Genomic DNA, 24,134 nt, shown 5'->3' on the forward strand with positions numbered 1-24,134 from the left:
GTTTGGGCAAAGAAAATTTTTACCACGTGCGACCAAAGCTGCCGTAATTTCATCAACCACCTTTTTGTACGTCAGTTATGAAAGAACGTTGACGTAACCTTAACCACACTTCATAAATTGTGATCTAGTAGGAAAGTAGCGTCCTCTATGTATCCTCTAGTTCTGGCGTTATTGGGCAGGCATTAAAAAAATGCAAAGTCCTCGTACTACTGTTCCTTATTTAGCCATAAGCTAATAAACTCAATTTATTAAAACACTTTACAAAAGCTTTGTTTTGTACTATGACACAAAGTTCCATTTCTTAAATGTTTAATTTTGTGTGGCCCAGCAGATTTTGCCGCAGACTTTCGAAACGTAGCGCCACTGGCGGTGTAGCCTAAAGCGACTGAGACACGTATGTGTAAGCTCCGGCGGTATCGTCTGCTGCAGTCATTCCACACGAGGAATAAATGAATGACACAGGATAGCCAAGGTTCAGAGGTGAGATGAGCAATTTTGGGAGCGTGCCTTCACATCCATGGGATTTGCAAGAGCTTTAAGACAAGCTCTGCGTGGATAGCCAAGAAAGAAAACACCCTGCACAAACATGCTGCTGGGTGTGGGACAGGTTGTGTTGTTCATTGATCTAAGTTGAATAGGAGTTATCGCTCGCGGCATTTTAATAGCCCCAGGTATGCAGGACGTTGTAATGTCTACACGACACGCTTCGTAATGTTTAACCGGCGTATGTTAAGTACGCTGCATCGTTGATTGACGAACTCAGATACAAGCGCAGTTGCTCTCGTCCATTTAGTCGCATTTTTATTGCGAGATGGAATTTTTGAGGACGTTTTACAGCCCGCTCTTCATCCAAGCATGCCGGGATGTTTTGTTTCATCCAACAGTTAGCAGCTGCTCGCAATCTGCCGGAAATATGACGTACTGCATGCTGTAGTACACCAATTTTCAGAGAGCGCCATATGAATCGATCCAATCGAGCCGATGATGATCTCTTGTGCATCATAGGTAAGCATGTCTGTGGCTTAACTAGTATCTGGCTTGATTACCATGTTATTGGAAACCTCTTTGTTTTCACTTACTTTTATTCGCTTGAAGTCAAGGACCAGTTTCGTTTGAGAAACTTCCCCACCAAACACTGTTTTTCCACCTACCACAGCGTTACGTTTTCGCAGTAAAGCGCACAATTTTGATATCTACCTAACCAAACCAAAAATATGTCCCGTAATTCGTGCTCTACATGAAGTAAGGAGTGTTCAGATGTTATATGGTCCGTATGTCTGAACGCATGGCAAGTTTCCTTGAGACATCTCGCGCATTAGAGTGTGTACACAGCACAAATAACTCGTGATGATAAAACGATCACCTTTATTTCAGCATCATGTAAGCATATCGCTGGAGAATGGGGTTGTACATATTTTGTTTCATCCAATAGTCCCTCCTCATGCAGTCTTTGATTGTTGGGACCTCCTCCTGTATATGCCATGTCTGTGTGGAATATTGTAAATAAGATGATTCTGATTTTTGTTCTGACACCCAAACATTTACTGCAAAGTTGACAGCAGCTAGCAAATCAAATGTTCAAAATTCAATGTGCTCATTGATCATCAGTGACCATAGGAATTTTCTGTCTCTGGTGTTCAACAACAGAAGCCCGCCACAACGTGACATGGAGACGCGCAAGCGTCCCACCAGCGAGCATCAAAATTCCACCGGAGACGGCACCCTGGCTACAAGCGGAAACCCGCAGCTGGAGGATGGCTGGGCTAGCGGGGATGGTCACCACAATGACAAAGACCATGTTGGTGGTGTACGAGAAGAGTGGCGTAGCATTGCACTCCTGCTGTTTCTGTACGTGCTCCAAGGCATCCCACTGGGCCTCGGTTCAGCAGTGCCATTGTTGCTTCAGAACAGGCATGTCAGCTACAAGGTGGGCCTTCGGTTCAGCAATTATATGTAGGGGGCACTGTGTTCCCTCCCTCCCTAGAGTTACTGTATAGGCTCCTGTTGGCTCCCTAAAGGGAGCCTATACAGTAACTCTATCCCCCTGAAAACTTGGTTGCCAGTTTTTAGCATTTATGCAAAGCATTATTCTAGTGGTAGATATCATTGCGCACACGCACACACCACCTCTGGAACTTCCCAGTGAAAACACTTCGTGCATAGGACATCTGAATCATGTCCGAATGTCCGTGCACTGTTTTGGAGACAAATAGGACATCTGCCAGATGCCGAGATTTGGATATTCTACCACGGATTTCCCAGGGATATTACATATGGACCTTTTCAGGCTTACAAATGTATTTGTCCTCCAAGAGGCTTTGTCATTGAGACACGGAAAGTGCAGCCAAACAATCGTGCGAAGGGCATCTGCAGGACGTATTCAACGAACCCCTGGGATATCCATGTTCTGGCAGTGCACGTCCACAGGATATCCATTGGACATCATTGCAGTCACTGGGTTGTTGGCCTAGTAGGTGTTTGCTAAAGGACATACAGGACCTTGTTATAACGAAGTTGCATTGAACACGAAATTATAATACCTTCGTTATATTCTATATTCATTGCATGCTTATATCGGCAAGAAACATTTTAGGTTTATGTAGTTATATGCATTAATTTTCATATCCATGTTCGTTATATCAAGGTTTGACTCCATTTACCAGTATACAGATGAACGAGGAAGTGAGAAACACGAATGTCAACATGGGTGGTAATTTTCAACTGGTTATAGCGCAAGAATTGACATGTGCAGAATGCAACAATGAATTGTCTATAACAGTAAATTATTATGTCTTTCTACGCTTGTTATGTATGTGTGTGCATGCAAGCGCATGCTGTCGGACGCATGTGCTGTCCACAAATGCTTACCACGGCATCGCTTTTTGTTTACAGAGATGCAACTTGTCATCTATAAACATCATCCTTGTTTGTAAACGATAACACTATAACATCGCTGCTGTGCAGCTGCATCGACTGAAATGGCCACGTATTGTTCTTTGTCATGAAGTCACTTCAGCTATTAGCCTCAATTATCTAAGGCTTATAGGCAGCTTTTTTTATTATTATTATTGCAATAAGAAGCTTAAAATGACTGGGAAGACATGGCACACCCTTGCTGGCTGGCGACATATTGGAAGTGGTAGTAGGCGTTTCAATGACTTTGAGACGTGGAGGAGCTATATCTGGCTTTGAGGCGTGAAGATTATTCAGCTTACTTTAGGCTAAAAAGAGACACCACTTCATGTCACGCAGGAACAAGCCCTGTTCAGCTTCGTGACATGGCCCTTCAGCGTGAAGCTCCTATGGGCCCCCATCGTAGACTCTCTGTACTCGAGCCGTTTTGGCCGGCGCAAGTCGTGGCTGGTGCCCACCCAGTACGCCATTGGCCTGTCCTTCTTCTGGCTGTCATCGCACGTGCGATTCCTGCTGGGCGACGAGGAAGGCAGCAGCGAGACGCAGCCCAGCGTCCTCATGCTGACGGTCATTTTCCTGTCGCTAAACTTCCTGGCAGCTACTCAGGACATTGCCGTCGACGGCTGGGCCCTCACAATGCTCTCGAGGTGAGTGAATGGAATCCTTCCGACAGGCAATAGTGCGCCATGGCGGCTTCTGCCCGTCGGCATTCGTTTCACGCAATGCAGTGTTCATGGAAAGCAAGCTCACAGCATTCGCTCTCCCTGCGAGACAAGTAGAGTAAGCCTCAGTGCAGATTTGTTCTGGCTCATTCTGAAAGAGTGCAGGCTGGCAGTGAAATGGCGTAAACTGCATTTAGAATTTCCAGAGTGAATTGATCTATAGTATATTTGCCTGTTATCTTGTGTTACTGTTTTATCCCACATGCGTGTTTTCCTGTAGCACTGTGTTTTGTAGATTGGGGTTCAAAAGGTTCACTTATATGACAAAAACGCTGATGGCATTTATTCAGCGATTGTGAGCGCTATGTTCAGGAAACTTCCCTGTTATACAGTGCTTTAGCTTCCACATTACACACCGCAGTTCTTGTTTTAATTAACCAACCTTGCAAGAAAAGCATGAGATACAACCTGGATATTACTCAGTTCAGATTATTTGTTTTATAAAAAAATGTAATAAATCTAAAGTTTTAGTTGTAGAAGCTGGCAGGCAAAAATTGTGATTGGTTAGCAGATTCCACTGAGATGCAAAGCACATTCAACTCAGCTGTGTCTCTCATCCGTGTTTGCATCTTTCAACATGAGATGCAAGGGACTATGCTAGTAGTTTTGCAGACAACTTTGCCAGAGTCAAATCGAAGTCAGCTGTTATAGTAGCCTTTGCCTGGCTTTCTTGAACAGAGTTTGCGATTGCGACCGCTCAGGGCTGTTCTCTCTATAGGGTGCCTGGAAAACCAGTGCCTATTCCAAATTGCACTTGTTAGGCTGGGTTAGGTTAGTTGCGTGGTGCCGAACTGGAGCACCTATACCTAAAATCATTCAAGAGCCGTCCTCGAGTCATAAGGCACCGGAATAGGTGATATAGATATTTACTCTCTCTTGCACGACTGCTAGGCAGTCAAAGCGGGCTATTGCATGAAAAGCCATCAGAGACAATTTCAGGAGTCTATCACCTACTGCCATTAATGTGCAATAGAGATATTCTCAGTTTCTATCATGATAAACAGTTTGTTTTTCCGTAGCAAGTGTATAATTTTTTGAAGTTTTAAAGAACTAAAATGGGGCACCTGCTCTTTGGGAGCTATATATATAGTACACCAGTAGCGCACCCAGGATCTCTGCCAGGGGTGGGGTTGACAGTTTGCCAATACCATCTAAACAGCACTAATTTCAATTTCTTCACTGGGAAATTGTCAAAAAATGTGCTTTTTGCGAGTGTGCAGATGATTGCGCGTCTTACATCTTAGTTGCAGTACTCAAATGCGCAAGGAAAGAAAAGGGGCTAAACAAAAGGGGGGGTTAGGTCGGCCTCAGGGGGGGGGTTACAACCCCCCCCCCCCCCCCCTGTCGGTGCGCCACTGTAGTACACTGGGACTCGTGTAACCCTACAAATGCAATACGTCTACTTTACCATTCCAGGAGGCACGTAGGCTATGCCTCCACGTGCAATTCTGTGGGGCAAACGGCTGGATATTTCTTGGGCAACGTGGTCTTCTTGGCTCTCGAGTCTGCTGACTTCTGCAACCGGTACCTGAGGTCTGAACCTCGGAAGGATGGCATTGTCAATCTTGATGGTGAGGAGACTTCTGCCGCTTGGCCATTTATTTTACTGCGACAGCTGCTAAAAGCTCGACACTGGGTTTGCTTTCTTTGTCTGTTCTTTCTTTCTGTTATGCTGACAACTGTCGTCGTCGTCATCGTGTCGTCGTCATCGTGTCGTCGTCATCGTGTCATCGTCATCGTGTCATTGTCAGGCCACTTTCTCATCCTTGGCACAGGGTAAAACTTTGCCCATTGTCCCTGCAATTCAAACCCCTGCCTCCATGGTAATGTGCAGTTAAGAGCTGGATGTGGCAAATCAGTTCTGTGGAAGTCCGCCAGGTGGAGGAAAGTTCATGAAAGGAAAAAGTGTCATCCACCCATCTGTAGCATGAAGCTTTTAAGCAAACCCATACAGGTTTCTCGCAGAGAAAGCTTCGTGAATGAAGAAAAATTCACCCTGGCTTGGGGATTGAGCCCGGGACCAATGCCTTCTCGGGGTGATTGCTCTATTACCCGAGCTAACCAGTAGGCTAGCAAATCGCAGCACAATGCCAAATTAATGAACATTTCAAAGCACAGGGACACAGATTATGGCAGATCAGTTCAGTGAAAGCCCGCAAGGTGGGGGAAAGTTCATAAAAAGGACAATTGCTAACGATTGCCCTGTCAAACAACTCTGGCACTTGATAATTTGTGTGGGGTTCGGCATGCTACACAGACTCGTACTCCAGTCACACGGGGTATTTTCAAATGCAATCGAACCTTAGCAGGATTAAATTTCTCGGTGGCGATTGGCCCCTTGGAGCAAGCAGCGGAAGGGAGCCAGTCACAATTGAGAAATTCAATCCTGATCCGACTCTATTGTGATTGAGAGTGCCCCCTGTGACCGAGGTATCAAAGAGTGGTGGCATCTGTGCATGTGTTTTGGAGGCCTCAATAGGCAATACTGTAACTGCTACCATAACTGATAGTATATGGATCTGTTATCACCAGTAGTGAAAAAGAAGCAAGCAAGGGATCCATTCATTTAAAAGAAAGCTATCCATAGTAGGCAGTAATTTTTGCCTGCTCCTTGCACTGCTTAACAGAATGGCTACTAAGAATGGCATTCTCGATGCACTAGATTGTGCAGACTTGCTTTAACACACTTCCCTCAATGTCAGCATAGTATACCGGCGCAGCGCATCCACCACAGCAAGTACGTCCCGAACCGTCGGTTGTGTGTAACATATAAGCACGTGCAAGCAACGTAGCAACACATTTGTTAGCAACTCAATCGGTACACTTCCAGTACGCTTGCAGCACTGGCAGCGGATGCCCCGAGTTCAGTACTATATATCCAATGTTGACTCCATTATGGATTAGTTATCTTACGTTCCATTACATTTTACAGTATTGATTCCCTATCGCAGCGGCGACTTGCCCGTGACATACGCTCCTTGCACAAGCTAGTGCAAAGTGCACAAGCTAGGCTGTTGTAGGTCTTTCCTGTTTTATCCGTCCTACACCCTCCTCAAGAGTTCATTAAACTGCTGACAAATTATGTACTACCTCCTTGACATGGGCAATATAGATATACAGTATAGACCACTTATAATGTAACCGCTTATAGTGCAGGACCGGATATAGTGCGGTCTTTTCAGACTTCCTTTAATTTTCCCATAGCACTCCATGTATACACGTATCGCTTATAGTGCAGTTGCGGGAAACGAAATACCGGTTACAGTGCGGCTGCCTGGGAGTACGGAAGTCAGCGGAGACGGCGAACGCTCCCCTCAAACGGGCACCCCAAGGAGTGCTCGAGGAAGAAAGAGAGACGAAGTGGAGAAGGGCACATGGTGCGAATGAACAGCCAGTGAGGCTGAAACCAGAATCTTGAGTGCGAGTCGTGAAATATCACGGCGCGCATAGCAAGCGAGGGCCATGAAACTGCTAATGCCGGCCAACGCTCGCTTCACGATAACGGCAGTAAACAAAACTTCAGGGAGTGGGCGGCATGGCACGGCGAAGGGCGCACGTGGAGACCATGGAATGTGAGGGAGGAGATCAGCAGGGAAGCTGATTTCACCTCGGCAACTCCACCGCTTCGGTGGCTCCCCTCGCCCTCCCTCGTAGCTCCGTCACTTTCGACTGCCACCGTGCGCGCCCGCCGCCGCTCCAGCCGGCCCGCCGCCAGCTCCCCGAAGTTTCGTTTTCTGCCGTTATCGGGAAGCGGGCGTTTGCCAGCGTGGGCAGTTTCGTTGGCTGGCCTGGGACAGCGCCGCTGCTTCCCTCTGCGCCGTAGCCGCAGCGTGCAAGGTCAACACGTGACTAGAAAGTAGAGGAAGCATAAAGGAGAAAGAAGGGTTCACTGCCATTTTCTACGCGTGGCTACGGTAGCGTAGCTGAGACGTCGGCACGTACACGCATCTTCCGGCGCAACGCAGAATCGGCGACCTTGCCATTTGAGAGAGGGTGAAATTTCTGCCGCGTTTTTCTTAATTCTTTTTTTGTTTTGTTTTTTGTTCTCACGCGAGATTGAGGGGTCTCTCTTTAGCTTTATGGCGGTGCCGGAGCAATGCCGGATGGAGGCGTTGCCGCGTGAATTATTTCGAATTAACGAGATTCCACTGTAAATTGAATGCAAACGGTCTAGCCGCATTCCTCGACTGTCGCATACACTGCGCTCGTGCACATGTTTGCATATTGTTGCTTTGGTTATAATGCGGTACCGCTTATAATGCGGATATTCGTGACTCCGGCGACTTACGTTATAAGCGGTCTACACTGTATATACATATCATTTAAACACTTCTCTGAGGATATTATGAACAGCATGGGCTCATCCGTGTGTTCAGATACACGTCTGAGCTCTGTGTTGAGCAATGTACAACGCCTATATTTTTTCTACCATTCTTCTATTCATTCTTTCATTTACTTTTTTTAGTTTATATGAAATGTGTATGTCTTGGTATGTGTAGAAGTGTATATCTATAGTTATAAGTGTTATGCCTCTGCCATTAAAATGCTGTCATTGTCTTTCACTTTGTTTTGCTCCATGCATTGATTATTATGCTATTTTGCCTGTTCTTGCGTGTTTATTATGCTTTTTTCGCTGCTACATACACCATTCAATTTGTACTGTACTGCACTACACTAAAGGCGCCAAGCTGTCTGTGATCGCATATTCAATAAATAAATAAATGAGTATCCATCAGTAAATTCGATATCGAGAATAATTCACTTGGATCAGGGTTCGTTATGTTCGACTGTATAAACTCGGCGTCACATTGCAGCCCTCTAATTGCACTGTTCGTGCAGGGTTCCTGTATTTCTGGGGCATCGTGTTCATGGTGACAACCACCCTAGTGGCCCTGCTGAAACACGAGCGGGATGCAACTGCCACGGACGAGGACGGCCACCCTGATCTGGACATTGCTCAGACCTACAAGATGGCACTGCGTATCTTTCACCTCCCCAGTGTCCGCACATTCTGCATTTTTCTGTTCACGTGCAAGGTAAATGGCATTTGTCTCTCTTACGCGCAGCGCACATCTTTATTAGTATCTCGCACCAATGTATGAATAGTATGTAGATGAAGTATAATATTCAAACCAGAGGTCTCAGTCTCTATTAGGGCGTTGGGCTGCATACACATGTTTAAGACTGTTGCATTGCTTTCAGCATGGCAAACAGTGCAGACAACAGAACAACAGATGAGGACCAATTCCAATTCCATCACAAGTGAAGTGGAGAAAAACTGAAAAATTGCACAGTGGACTGCCGCTAATTTTCAGTGGAAAACAGGTTTTTGTAGCTTAAATGGCTTATTTCTATATATCTGAATGTCCAAACGGTGCATGTGAAGGTGTAGTTTCAAACAGAAGCAATTTTTCCTTAAGTAGCTTTGGTTTCGGGATTTGGCTCACTTTGAAAAAAGAATCTCCTCAGATACAAGCAGGACCCTTGTGCTGCTAGCAACTAATTTTTATTTCAAAAGCTACAATACATATAACAAGCATAGAACATGGCAAGCTTAGAAACACACAAGCACAAAGCGAAAGTCTCCTGTTCCATTGCTTGTGCTGTTTTCAATTTTAAATGAAAACCAACTAGCATAGCTTTGAAGTCTCTAGCTTAGTGTTACTGCCTTACCATTACAGTTAATGCCCCATCCAAGCGGTAACTGTACCTGCAATTCTGAGACGCATATTCGAACTTAATACCTGACACGAGTGGAAGTGGTACCGATATAATGTAACATTGTACTAAAACACACACTTGCCGTTTCTGACCACACTACGCATTGTCTAGAGCAGAGTTGAAGTTGCCTAAGGTTGAAGGATTAGGGCAGAATACTTAAAAGGGCCATGCCGAAGTGCTCGGGCATGCAGTGCCACATACTTGAACAGTTGCCATTGGTGCTGAAATCTGCTAAGGAGAGGGTAACAGCTCACCTGTGAAACCGACTCACCTGCTAAAGCAAATACTCTTAATTATGAATGTCTATTACCAGCTGCTGCTGCATGGTGTTGGCTTGTCAAGTGACCTGTGTTTTTGAAGGTTTCAGTTAGTATGAGCCTGTCTGGCCAAGTGTGAGCCCCCTGATGCTGACATTTGCATGACGCCCTGTTGTTGCCCATGTGCTGCAGTGCAAACAGTACTCCTCAAGTACCAACATTGCAGATTGTTTCCACGGGCACCAGCTGATGTTGAGTCTTCCAATGTTTTTCCCACATCATCTTTCACAGTATATTTTTATTTGATACGGCAATGCAGGTTTTAACTTGTCTTTGAATGGCATGTCCCGGTCATGTTTATACGACCTGTCTCTCAGTCGTGTGCCACATGCATGGAGTACCTGTAGTAATGCCCTAGACCAAAGTGGTCAACATAGCACTGCAAGAAAGATGAAAAATGGTGATTAAGTTTTTGTCAGTAACAAGTAACACATGGAAAATGAACTGGCGTACGTTCCGGGCTAATTACATTGTGTGCTTGTCCCATAGACTGTGGCCCTGTAGCCAGACACAAGCCAAGAGAGCTAAACATGCCAGCCCTTGGCACGGGCACGTTCCAAAGGTTCTGTTGAAGGTTGTTCTGTTCCGCACTGCTTCTGAAAGTGTCTTGCAGAGTGGCAACCAATCGGAAGGCACATGCCTAGGCATCAAATTCATGGAACCGCTGGTAGTTGGTGACCCCTTGCTGTGTGTCGCGATTGCTCCTGCGAGATGTTTTGGACAATCCGGGCTGTTTTTAACACTCTAAAATTGTGAGAAAAGTCTTGAATTCAGGCTTGATTAGACCTTCTTGTTTCAGTCTCCTTACATGCCTAGAAACAGCTGTTAGATGTTTCATGCCAAATTCACCCCAAAATACTATGTGCTAGATGGGCATTGGTATATAGTTTGCCATAACGATATGCACGCTTTTGTTTGGTTGGTTTCCCTCTCCAGTGCTCATCATGTGACGAGGTTGGGTAATTCTACACCAGCTGACAAATGCGTGAATTTTACCTGGGGCCTTGGGCTTAAATATTTCTTGCCTAGTGCTTACAGCAACATGGCGGGCTTCTTTTGTTTGCTGCTGATGGTCAGAACTAAGGCAGGCTGTACCACAACTCTGCAGGTGGGCTTTGCCGTAGCTGACAGCGTGACGGGGCTGAAGCTCCTCGAGGCTGGCGTGCACCGGGAAAATTTGGCCCTGCTGGCAATCCCGATGGTGCCCATTCAGATTATGCTGCCACTGATTATAAGCAAGCATACAGGTGGCCACAGGCCACTCGACGTGTTTTTCAAGGCCTATCCGTACAGGTATGGAAATCAGCATGAAGGGGCCTGCAGCTTTGCAGTGACCTGCTTTCTTTCTTTATTTTTTTTTTTAATTTCCAACTATTCTTACATAGCAGACTTTGTTGAATAAAAATGAAGCAGAATTTACTTCGTTCTTCCAGGGCTACAGAAGCATTTAGCTTTGTGTCCATGTGGTGCAGAGGGTCGTAATTTTTCAATAAATAAGAAAAATTCAAGAAGATTGGGTTTGTACAAATAGCGCTCAACTCTGTCACTGTTACTTCACTGAGTAGTAAGGAACCAAATTTAATGGTATTTCTTCCCTGTGACCTTCATCATATGCATGTGAGCAAAGTTAGTTTTGGCAGAAACAAACCAACGGATGAAATAACAAGCGAAATGGCGACAACACAAGCATGTGTGAGGGTCAAAGAGGAGAGGGTCAATCCAGCGATCCACTGCCAGTCAGTACAGTGGCTAGTTAATTAAAAATTGTACGTTAGTTTAGCACCATGTTTGGCATGTTCGCAAGGACAGAACTCTATGGTGCAACACATATCATGGAAGCTTCGTGAAAAGCTTTATTGGTTGCATTGAAGAATAATGTTTGAACGAATGTGGTTGCCTTTATGCATTATTCACTCCTGTCACATGACATGTGGCTCTTGTAGGTTACTCCTTGGAGTGGTGTTCATGGTTCTCCTCCATTGGACATATCATGTCAAGAATCCAGATGGAACCTTCCCCATTTACTACTACGCAATCATTGTTGTTGTCTACGCAGTGCACCAGGTAAGGTTTGTATGCATACAGAATGGCACAGCCAAATGTCATTACGGAGACGGTTTCTTTTACGCCTTCATTATGATCAACAGCTAAGAGCTGATGTTGTAAAAACATGCTTCACTCTCTCTCAGTTTTGTTTTATTGGAGATTTAATGGAGACTTAGACATGTGCTGGCTGTAAAATACCAGTAACACAGTACAGGTATGTTGCCTAAAGTGATACATTTCATTCAACCCTAAAGGCGTTCCTGACATGGTTTTTTAATATGGTAAATGAACATGTCCAGTTGCTCATATGATGTTTTATGCAATCTGATGGCTTATTGGCATGTTGAATTTGGTGCCTTCAGTTGCCAGTGCACAGAGAGCAGTAGACACCTACAGCCAATCATCGGTGTTATTGTCAGGTCTCGACACAAAGTGCTGAAGTTGACCAGACTCTAAGCACAAAGCACTGGTAACTGAACATGTCCATAAGAGCAGGCCATATGATACAATGCTTATCTATAGTGGTGCGAGTCCAGGAGCAAATACACAAGCTTTTCTTCTTTTTTTCTTCTTTTGTCAACTGAAGAACATTTTCATAGACCGGGTATGTAAAGCAGAGGGCAACAAGTCAAGCCTTGTTATAACAAAGTCGCATTTGACACGAAAATACCTTCGTTATATTCTATATTTGTTATAAACATACATGCTGATATCGGCGGAAAAAAAATCGTAATCAGGTTTATGCGAAAGAAACGCTAGTGTGATGCCTCTGTCGGGCTAACAGAGGTCCTCCTGTGGATTTTGAAAGCACCACGGGGGCCTGTCATGCCGATATGTGGCACAGCCACGAGCGAAAATAAACTGTGTGCACACACTTTGCACTGTCGCTGGCACGCAACCATGCCATCAATGTGATCACACGAGATCGGCACATGGTCTTGCCGGCAGTGGCTAAGCCAAGCCGCTGGCCAAAACACACAGCGCACGCGTCCAACATGTGCCATTGGTATTGGTATTGGTGAATAGTCGACAGGCGATTTTTCCGAGACTGGAGGAAGCGCATGTGGTCTTGAACTCTGCTACTACGTATGGCCATTGCTTAGTCTAGCCTGTAGATCTCACTCTCCATTGCTGATGTACGGTAGTCAAAGGTTGTGAACATATTGCCAGCGAGCTTCCCATGATGATTTGTTGTTGCCGATCACTTCGCTGGCCATTGGAAAATTTTCGTGACAGCTGTGCTGCCTAGGCTGGTCGGCCTAACCAGTGTTGCAGTTTGAGTTCAAATTGACATGGCGACAGCTTTGTTCACAGCCGCCACGTCTGCAGCATCGTGGCACAGATAAGGAAAAATTGAGCTGCACACCGTGCGGTGTCAGAAATTTCGGTTGCCATTATACATTGGTTTTAGGGGCAGGTGGCGGAGCCCCAGTGTATCACTGATCTGAAAAGTAAGGTGCTTTAAAAATAGGTCGGCGACTGCATTTGCCATTTTGCTAGCAGAATACATATTTTGAGCCATGCTCAAACAAAACCTTGCTTCGCTATTACCGATATTGTGTCTTGTTGGATCTTGCATTTTCGGTTTTCAGATGTTTCTTATTACTGGCAGAGCACTAACTGGCATAAGGCTACATCTTTCACATTACTTCTCTGGGTGACCTTCATTTTATGGCTGTGCTCATGACTGAGTGAAGATGTGTGTGTGCCTGACCTTGCTGCGCAGGTGACCGTGTACAGCATTTTTGTGTCCCTGATGGCATTCCATGCAAGAGTGAGTGACCCCGCTATTGGGGGAACTTACATGACTCTTCTCAACACCATCACCAACCTTGGCGGCAACTGGCCTGCAACACTTGCACTGTGGATGGTGGAAAGCCTGACTTTCAAGAGCTGTGTTGGTGCCGCTCAGGGATGGCTCCACTGTTCATCCAAGGAAGACCTGGATGTGAGTTTAAGTGATTCATCACTTTTCTAGCAGTTATTAGACAACATGGTTGACGAGACAACACTATCCATGGTGTTAAATAGTACATACCTAGTATATTCAAGATGTTGAAATTACATGTAGCTTTAATGATCAGAAATGGGGTTCTGTGAACGTTGTTACAAGTGCTAGATATTGTCATAAACTGATCACGCTGTGCCTGGCCAATAATTTGTAATGCTAAATGACATCCGTCTTTAACTGCATACTGTACCATTTTCAAAGCATTGCTGTAGTGCTGGTGACAGCTGTCATTTAAGGAGGTGCAACTACTTGAATGCAAATGTATAGTTAGTTGCATTGAAATGGTCATTTGATGTGTTCTAAAAATTGAAAAGTTGATGACGAGACCTTGCACAGTATCCTGACAAAACCAGCATTATGTCTCAAAAATAAAAAAAAAACTTGCCTCCCATATCTTCAGTAGCAAAAGCGTGCATGGGTCTAACTATACACAAGATTCTTTCCATGATTGCTGCTACTGTCAAGCTCTAACGCTGTCCATGTTTCCTACAGGCATGTAGCAGCCAAGGAGGCACCTGTGAGACTACGATAGATGGCTACAACATCGAGATGGTGCTCTGCATAGTGCTCGGTTTCCTGTGGCTCCTCTATGCACGGCGGCGGGCGCACTGGCTGCAGTCCCTGCCACAGTCTGCATGGAAGTGCACCTGATCATGCTGCAAGTACGTTCCAATCACTACAGTCAGTGGATATCATGAAGGTGTACAGAGACCTTTAACTTTCCCTTGCATGGCTAGACACCTCTTTGCAAATGAAGCTTGCTTTTTCATCATCTCTCCTCTGTGGAGGCATGACCACACAACTTTTGAATTTTAGTTTTAACAGCGGAGCTGTTCTTAGTCGAGCGTGCGCCGTCAATGACGGCCGCCATCACGCAGGAGCAAAGCCAGAGAGGTCACGTGACCAGGAGAGGATGAGAGCCATGCCGGGGGAAAGCAGGTCACGTGACCAGCAGAGGAGGAGAGGCGTGCTGGGGGAGGAAGCGACCAATGAGAGGGTGCGCGCTGGGGGGAGGAGGCGACTACCGCGAAGCTGTGCATTCATGGCCGCTTGGCTGGCCCGAACGGCGCTACTTGCGGGAGATGGGGCGCATCGGCGTCCACGAGCGATGGCGTTCCTAGCACATTGCAGGGGATGGGACGCGTCGGCGTTCCTAGCGCGTTTTGGGGGATGGGACGCGTCGGCTTCCACGCGTGACAGCGTTCCTAGCGTGGTGCAAGAAATTGGACGCAATCTGTTGAAACAGCGGAGATGTGGTCGTTCCTTTGGTGTAAAATGAAGGCTACCACAGCAAAAAAAAAGAAACATATGCAACAATCGCAGAAACAGAATGACCACGGCTCCTTTGTTTTGACAGATTTCACTTCGTGGAACTGGCTGCATCTTATTTTTCTTTTGCACTTGTAACAGTTCATGTGTGCATTGATTTGCAGAGGAAAGACAGTGAAGACTTTCTAGATAATTAAACTCTGAACAACATGCCTCCTGAAGGCGTAGCCCTTAGCGATGGCAATACCCAAGGGGGTAAATTTTTGTTAGTTACAAGCACACGAAGCCAACAGAAAATGAAGCTAAGGAAAGCACAGGGGAAATTAACTGCGGTTGCCCTTGGAATGCAGAAATAGTAAGGAAAATTAGAGTGGATGAAAGGACAACTTGCCGCTGGTGGTAGCTGCACCCACATCTTCCACATTTTGCGTGCAATGCTCTATCAATTGAGCTTCAGTGGCAGCTGTCCTCGTGTCCACTTTCTTGAATATTTGTGTATGTCTACTAGTACTGGCGCTGACAGTGTTAGCCAGTGCCACTCAAGGCCGTGGCAGCAGATGTGGCGCATCCTTTCAGACACAGGCATCATGCAAGGGCAAGTGCATGTGCCCCACTAACTTTTGGCAACTAAGATATTTTGAACAGGTTTTGAATTAATTGAGTCTTCATGTTTATATGTCACTTGGTGAAAGTGCATTGTGATACAGTACATCAGTGTATGGTGACCTAAAAGCAGGCAGGCAAAAATCGTTAGAATTATTAGAATAGTTGCTAAGTACATTGCATATGGTTCAAGAGTCCACAGCAATGAGACGGATGGAATACTAAAACAACTGTGTGCTCTAAATGTCAGGAATTATACAGATACATTATCCTCACTACTAAGTATTATAACACAGAATTTAAAATACCAGTGCATAAAAAGAAAACATAACAGAAAACAGAAAGATACTACATAACTAGACTGATACACAAGTTATGTTTTGAAAATATAGAGAATTTTACGCACCAATCATGTACAACTCTATCCCAGAAGAACTCATGAATATTCAAAGTTATAAACAGGTGAAGTGACTGCTTAGAAAATGGTGCATCACACTAACATAGAAGCTCTTTTTTCTTTTCTTTTGTGTCATCAGATTGGTGGTAATTAGAAAATTTGCATATTGTGTTCATTCTTGTATTACTATGATATTTGAGATTCTTTCTTTGAGATGTACCCATAATTTTGTTCTACTATTTCAGTGCTTTGTACTGTGTCGCTCTCTTAGGTTGTCTGTTACCTTTTGTATGCATGACCATCAAGCTGCCTGCGCACTCGCAAACATACTTATGCTTAGGTGTGTAGAATATGTATACTTGTAAAACCACTTTCTCCAATAAAAAAAAACAACATTATTATTTATTTGGGAAAGCAAGGTGAGCCTGTGCCTCAGTGCTTAAAGCATGTTTACTTACTATGCTCCGTTTCATACTTAGCAGGCAACAGTGCAGAAGCTACACACGTAGTGCGCTTGTAGAAATGCATCACCCCACATTTCACAGTGAACTGGCTTTTGATCTGCGACATCTTTTACCGACTAACGTCTCTATATATTAGAAATATAATGCATCGAGTTAATGTTACATCAAATAACATGTTGTTCGTATGCATTGAGCTTACATTATGTGACATACTTTGTTCTGGTCGCAAATGCAGGCAGTGTGCTATGGAAGCTGTGAATGAGTGTGGTCGTGCAAAAAATGTCATTTCACTTGTCTTTCCGTGGTTAATAGGTTCAAATCTGTGGACATAGCACTTTCTTCTTATATTGTGAGTGTAACAAATGAAGTCAGCATTATGCCGAATTACGTAGCACGTTCCCTATTCTTGCTGTCATGTGGTACACTGCATTTTTTAGTCACAAGTGCATAGTGTGTAAAGTTGCTCTAGCCTGTGGAGCATCGCATGCTGTGTATGAACTGCAGCATAGAGACCTTGAGAGGAACACAAGTCTCAAGATATGTGTACCCAAAACGTGCTTGCACTGTTGGATCAATTTGCAAGTGGGCTTACAGATAATTGTGGGAGCTTCACAGCTGACTCTTTACTTTGCAAATATTTATTAACGGAATCTGGTGCAATAGGAGGGAAAAAAGCAAGGAAAAAAATTCGGTATAGTATTTGTAACGTAGATCAGAGTATTGAGTAAGGTGTGCTTTCTAGTGAAAACAACTCTCCTATATTCATGAAAACATGGTATGCTATTCTATGAAAAACTTTGTGCTGTCACTAACGATCGCTACTCGTCTTCTTTCTTTCCAGATGTGAAGCTTAGCACAAAAAACTGGAATGAAAACTTCAATGACAAGCTGTGGAGCTGGCTGCCACTTCTTCCATCATTCATGTATTGTGTAAAACGCGCAGTTTGGTTTGTTGTGAAAAGCTATGCTGTGGTACTGTACATTTGTTATGTCAAAAAGCATTCCAACATTTTCAAATGTCTCTGCACACATTTACACTGTATGAGCGTGATCATGTTTTCCTGATGAAACAGCTTCATGGCTGTCTTTGGGACTAAGTAAGAAGCGCAAAAATTATTGGATTCCGTAATTGCCTTAAATTTTCTTTCCGCTCTCTTGCATCCAGGAAAAAAGGTAGAAAAAAAATTCCCCAATGATTACGATGCTCCCTAATGCAAAATTTGAGCACAGCTGATGTTTGAATTGAAGATGTCTTGAATTCCACCGGTTGCATCGCTCATTGTTCAGACAGAAAGCGTGAACACTGGAACGTGCGACTCGCGCAGAGCACATTGTCTAGCGGCCATGGCGCAGACGAAGTAGTGCATGCGCAGTGGGTCCGAAGCCCACGGCACCACTTTGTTTCGATATATGGTATCGGCGGCTGGGTGACGGCACACGCTACCATGACGCCATCTAGTAGCAGGTCGCTGCCGTAGAGCACGTCTCATGTGGTGCTCTGCTTTCTTCCTTACTCTTTTGCCACACTCTCCTCCTCTGCTTTCCTCCTCATCCTCCGCTTTTTTCCTCCTCGCGGTCTCTCATCCTCTGCTCGTTGGTACTGCCATTTAAACCGAGGCCGACGGCAAGACCGACGCGCATCGAGAAACGGGTGCCTGAGAGCTGCGCTCTAAAAATCTGGCAGTACCCATCTTACGATGAATGTCGACATTAATGCGATTAGTATTGAAGCAATGTATCGACACACCATATTGCAACCACTGAAACGCATCATGTAAGAGGCGCATCTGCAGCCGGTGTGCTCTGTCGCACTTCCCTCCGGACATGCTGCGCCATCTAGCATTGCCGCAGCGAAATACCCGCATGACGTGCATTTAAATATATATTCAGACAAGATTTTCTGAATATATGACGTGTTTGTCTCCGCCCACCACTGCAGAAATTTAAATGATTTTTTTTTTTTTTTTGTCATTGAAGACCAGCACACACCTAGTTGGTAATACCAAACGACCCCATTTGGCATCAAAGACATTCATTGAAGAGCATGCATGGTGACCCAGATTGGCATGAAACAGGTTTAGTGAAGAGCGACACATGCCTTGTGGCACATACCTAGGTTCCTTCATTTTCGGGTGAAACCTGATAATTCCCTATTTTTTGCACCCCAAACAAAATTTATGAAATTCGGGTTAAACTAGATTTCTCCCCTAAGTTTGCCCTTTCGTAAAGAATAATAATAAATGCAAGTGTTGCAAAACTAATGAACGCTGCCCACCTTTTGTGCAAGTAGTAAATATATATCAATATATTATTATTATTACTAAATGAATGCTGCAAATGCCTTATTTTCGCCTAAACTCCAGCAAGAACCGGCATATATAAAAGTATAATATATTCAGTGTCTGCTGGCGTTCACTGAACGAAAGCTTGTTGCTCTTTTAGTTAGCCACATTTACATGAATACGACAGTGGCGCATTGCATTGCACTTCCCACACGTCACATACATGCATACAGTGGTAATACACTTGGAAGCGAATTAACGCAGTGCTGACGTCGCTCTGTGTTGCAAACGGGAGTTGTGAAATTGAGACGGTGTTTACCTAACTACGCTACATTCAAAGAAGGGTGGCTGATTCAGTCTAGTTGGTACTTCAGTAATTTTGTTGCAAGAGTTTATATCAGGAACGAGTAAAACAGGACGACAACAAACCAACATGTCTAGGATGGAGACAGAAATGCTCAAGATGTGTATGATATAATGTATGTCAACAAGGGCTTGTGAGCTAAGGAAACGCATCACACCTCCTGCGAAGCATGCCCGTGTGCGCTACTTTCTGGTACTTTATTCCTTTGTTAAGAAACTCGCAGTTTTGCCCAAAAGGTGAAGCATTGATTGCCAGAGCAAATTATTAGACAGCTATATGCAGTAAGGTGAATAGTTTTATCAGCTGTATAAACTACCACAAATGTTCACTTACTAACTAAATTAACAAGCACGGTGTCATGCGTGCATAGGCAAACACAAACACATCTCCCTCGATGACCTCAGACACTCGCTGTCAGAACGCTGGCATGATGATGAGCAGCAGCAGTGGTGAGCAAATTCCCCATCATGCTGCTTCTTGCTTCAATGTGAACTAGGCACGTGATAACACAGCGCACATGAAGCCGTCCGCTATCCGGTCGGCTAAACTTCAAACCCACCACACAGATTGCCTCAAAGATAGGATGCGCACAGCCTCGCCATGCGGAGCCGCGGCCGGAGTAAAAGCGGAGACGCGCGTACCCTGCCCCCCCCCCCCCTTTCCTATGCGCACACATCTCCCCGCTTTCACCCTTGCACCCACGAAAAGTGAGCACGCACACTCTCCGCCTTCCTCCTTTGCTTGCACGAGAAGATGCCGCCGCCCAAGCCATCATCCCTCTCGGCTCACCCTCACATGGTTTCCCTCACACCTACAGCATACGGTGTGTGGCCGTAATCTTATCGCACTTGTACTTTATACGAAACATCACACCGACGGCTGAAATTCCCCCAGTAGTGTCCATATAATTGCAATCGCAATAAACGTGCAGAGAACAGTGTGAAAAAAGAATCGCCACACCCGTCTCTATTTGTTGTTTTGTTTAACGTACGTCGGGTTTCTCTTAAATGTATATTAATAATGCCTGACAATGAGGATTTATAGAGATGAGTTCATCACATGATTTGCAAGCACCTGTCTTTGCCATTGCATGTTCCTTTGAGTGATTTTGCTCGTTTGAATACAACGCTTGTGTCCAAACGGAGACCACTACATGTGTTAGTCATTTGTAAAAGGTAATTTTTTTTTAAATAGCACCCAATTTCTACCCCCAGAATTTCAAAAAATATAAAACCCAGAAATGAATGTCCCTACTTAATACCAACTTGAACCTAGTGGTTCAAGTTGGTATTAAAGAGGTTCGTTGAAGTGTGGCACATACCCAGTAACACAAGTTGGTGTGAAACGGCTTAACTGATGAGCAGCACATAACCAATCTCGCATATCCGTGACCAAAATTGGTCTGACGATTGGTGGTTTCGAACTAGATTCCTTCACCGTAGCAGCCCAATGCTCTACCCGGTGACCCAAGTTGGCGGGGAAACAGTTAGAGACATACAGCCTCCGAAAGTGCATGAAGTACCCTAGCAATGCTATTCGCATTAAAAAGTTATCATCGCCTATTTTTATGTCCACTGCAGGACGAAGGCCTCTCCCAGCGATCTCCAATTGCCCCTGTCTTTCACTAGCCAATTCCAACTTGCACTGCAAATTTCCTAATTTCATCACCCCACCCAATTTTCTGCCGTCCTCGACTGCACTTTCCTTCCCTTGGCACCTATTCTATAACTCTAATGGCCCACTGGTTTTCTGCCCTACGCATTACATGGCCTGCCCAGCTCAATTTTTTTCTCTCTTACTGTCAACTAGAATAACGGCTGTCCCCGTTTGCTCTCTGATCATTAAAAAGTATGGCAGGGATAAAGCTGCGCATGGTACGTGTGTACACAAGCATTGTCATATTCCTCATGGTGGCCATAATGACAAATCGGTGTTTTTGCGGATACAATATCAATACATTTCTTTAAAACCACATCCTGACAGAACGGACTAGTCTACCGGCTGAGAATAGAGGGAATTGTTTTACACTTCACGCCACTTCACGCCACTTTTGGGCATACACAGTAGTTACCATTTACAATGCATATTGAACTGGAACACTGCTCCCCTAAATCTGACAGTGCAGAAAAAACTTGTCAAACAAGTTTCAGACTCTTGAATGTCAGATCGATTTACTGTGACATATTTATTGAGAATAATAAAAAATGTTGTTTCACATTCCTGGTATCATTCCTGGTGAAATTACTGGCAACAATGAGAAAACAGACGAAAGGAAGGTGCTCCCTCAATGGCACATACCTGCTGCTGTCGGTTTGCTGCTGGCAACCTTCACAGTTGCCAGTGGTGTTTGGCTGTGGTGGTTAGAAAGGACCATAGTTTGGCCGACGGAGGGCTTTCACCTTGAGCACTGGGGATGAGGCAAGACGCAGTCTCGTCCCTAGTGTGGTGCCTGAGTGTCGACACACTGTTAATTCTGGGATTACCATCCAATAAATGAAACCAGCTGGACAGCACTTCAGCCTCTGGAGTCCCGGCAGGAGTCGGTGGGTGCATTTCGGGTACGAGGGTGTCGTTGGGCAATAAGAAGTGTCCCTTTGCTTGAAGAAACACTATCTGCTGCTTTGTTCTGCATGCGGTCAGCTGTGTTTACTGGACCACAGGAAAAGGGAAAAATATTTAGTAGGTATATGCAAGGGCTGCCCTTAAGAGGTGTGCACCAAGAACAGTGTAAGCAGAGGGCAAACGTTGCTGTTGGATGGATAGTTTGGCCAGATGGTAATTCATCATTGGGAAACGAGACCGTCACGACAATGGAACACAAAAGAAGAAAGCGGACATATGCGCAAGGGCTGTACTCGATCACGGCGAACTTCAATATAACAAATTTTCTATATAACGAAGTATTAAACTTATAACTTATTATCCATACAACACCATGTATATTGAACTTCGATATAATGGAGTGTGTTTATACACGATTTCAATATAACGAAATGTTACTGCTGCCGCGAAGGAATACCGAGGCAATAAATTAAATAGAAACTGCCGCGGGTGCAGATGGTTAAATGTTTGAATTACAGGCGGTTCCTTGCGAACGCACCTCTGAGATCGCACGCCGCGTAAAAGAGCGGCCGCCAAAGCTGAGCAGCGTCGGTAGCTGCAAATTCAACTGGCAAACACCGATTTGGTGTTTTTGTTGTGCCTAGCTGCCTCGTGTGACAATAACAGTGATCAAAACGAGTAGCGGTACTAGCACTAAACGCAAGACCCTCTCATCGTTACATTCCCTATAAAGCACGCACCGTATCATGCCACGTATATATATATAATCTGTACTTGCAACAAAATTAACCATTTTTTTTCTCCTACAGTGTCGCTGGTTACTAAAAGGAAGCTGCAGTTCAGTTGCCCGAGTAATACGACTACCAACACGGAGGTACTGCAACGAACGGTTAGGGCCTACAACAAAACTAGAACCACTAGAACCAACAAAACTGGAAGCTATAGTAAACCTGTTTCTGACAGCTGGAATCCTATGCCTTGTGGGGTATATATGCGTATTGGTATTGCGCATTGGTGCAATTGGTCATTCCAACCAATTGGTACCCATTGGGTACAATTGGTTACTCCAACAAAAACTAATTTGTCACGTTCCAGTTGGTCCAATCACTATGTACTAATTTACGATTGGAAATTTTCCAATTTATACCAATTGTAAATTTCCCAATTGCAGTCCATTGTTTTTTCTGACAGGGCCCTCCTTGTCAGCCCCCGGTCCGGCAAGATCAGAACGGGACACTCGTCGAGCAGCGTCGGAAGCCTTTACCACGTTCTCGCCCCACAACGTTTTTACATATGCATTTGGTGCCGCAGCTAACCGTCACCTCCCCTCCCTCCCTCACGTCCCCTCATGGCCTCTCGCGCGACGGAAGCAGTCACGTTTGCTCTATATATATATATATATATATATATATATATATATATATATATATATATATATGGTGATTGTAAAGGAAGAAAGAGGGGAGCACGGCGCAGAACGCGCGTTTGCTGTCCGCCGTGGGTTCGCTCCCCGTGAAAGCGCGCGTCCCTCGCGCGCTTTCATTCGCACATAGAGCATACGGCGCGCGGCGACGATTTCAGCGCCGTTTGATATGTCATACGGAACCTCGCACCGACGGCGACGGCTGAAATCCGGTTTGAGTGTCCATATAATTGCTATCGCAATAATAAGCGAAATCAACGCAGTTCATGCAGCCAGTGGAGTGCGTGAAATGTTAGCGCGCGCAGCGGAAGCGATGCTCTGCTAAAGCTGTCTATAGTCTTTCTCTGTGCTATCAACACTCAGCGCATTTAGTCCCCGTAGCAGATCCCTTTCAAGATAGGGCGCGCGCGGCCGTGCCATACGCAGCAGCCGCCGGAGTAGAACGCCCAACCCCTTACTCCCCTCCCCGCGGTGCACTGCTAAAGCTGTCTATAGTCTTTCTCTGTGCTATCAACACTCAGCGCATTTAGTCCCCGTAGCATCCCTTTCAAGATAGGGCGCGCGCGGCCGTGCCATACGCAGCAGCCGCCGGAGTAGAACGCCCAACCCCTTACTCCCCTCCCCGCGGTGCACTGCTAAAGCTGTCTATAGTCTTTCTCTGTGCTATCAACACTCAGCGCATTTAGTCCCCGTAGCATCCCTTTCAAGATAGGGCGCGCGCGGCCGTGCCATACGCAGCAGCCGCCGGAGTAGAACGCCCAACCCCTTACTCCCCTCCCCGCGGTGCACTGCTAAAGCTGTCTATAGTCTTTCTCTGTGCTATCAACACTCAGCGCATTTAGTCCCCGTAGCATCCCTTTCAAGATAGGGCGCGCGCGGCCGTGCCATACGCAGCAGCCGCCGGAGTAGAACGCCCAACCCCTTACTCCCCTCCCCGCAGTGCACTGCTAAAGCTGTCTATAGTCTTTCTCTGTGCTATCAACACTCAGCGCATTTAGTCCCCGTAGCAGAGCCCTTTCAAGATAGGGCGCGCGCGGCCG

The 24,134-nt window shown here is 45.3% G+C and overlaps 1 protein-coding gene across 1 annotated transcript; it reads left to right on the plus strand.

The window, feature by feature from the left end:
* The first annotated feature begins 335 nt into the window (after positions 1-335).
* Positions 336-21,326, plus strand: LOC119446278 (acetyl-coenzyme A transporter 1). The gene is made up of 10 exons (XM_037710664.2): positions 336-480; positions 1,648-1,927; positions 3,253-3,560; positions 5,052-5,206; positions 8,475-8,671; positions 10,782-10,966; positions 11,617-11,737; positions 13,446-13,667; positions 14,223-14,392; positions 17,305-21,326. Exons 2-9 carry the CDS (start codon positions 1,667-1,669, stop codon positions 14,379-14,381), a joined length of 1,608 nt encoding a protein of 535 aa, XP_037566592.1. The 5' UTR covers positions 336-480; positions 1,648-1,666; the 3' UTR covers positions 14,382-14,392; positions 17,305-21,326.
* Positions 21,327-24,134: the final 2,808 nt, after the last annotated feature.

Source organism: Dermacentor silvarum, chromosome 3 (assembly GCF_013339745.2).
Source record: "Dermacentor silvarum isolate Dsil-2018 chromosome 3, BIME_Dsil_1.4, whole genome shotgun sequence".
Classification (NCBI taxonomy): domain Eukaryota; kingdom Metazoa; phylum Arthropoda; class Arachnida; order Ixodida; family Ixodidae; genus Dermacentor; species Dermacentor silvarum.

Coding starts and splice junctions, on each gene's coding strand:
- LOC119446278 (XM_037710664.2), top strand. CDS start 1,667: ATGGAGACGCGCAAGCGTCCCACCAGCGAGCATCAAAATTCCACCGGA. Junction 8,672..10,781: donor TTTTTCTGTTCACGTGCAAG/GTAAATGGCATT, acceptor ACAACTCTGCAG/GTGGGCTTTGCCGTAGCTGA. Junction 10,967..11,616: donor TTCAAGGCCTATCCGTACAG/GTATGGAAATCA, acceptor TGGCTCTTGTAG/GTTACTCCTTGGAGTGGTGT.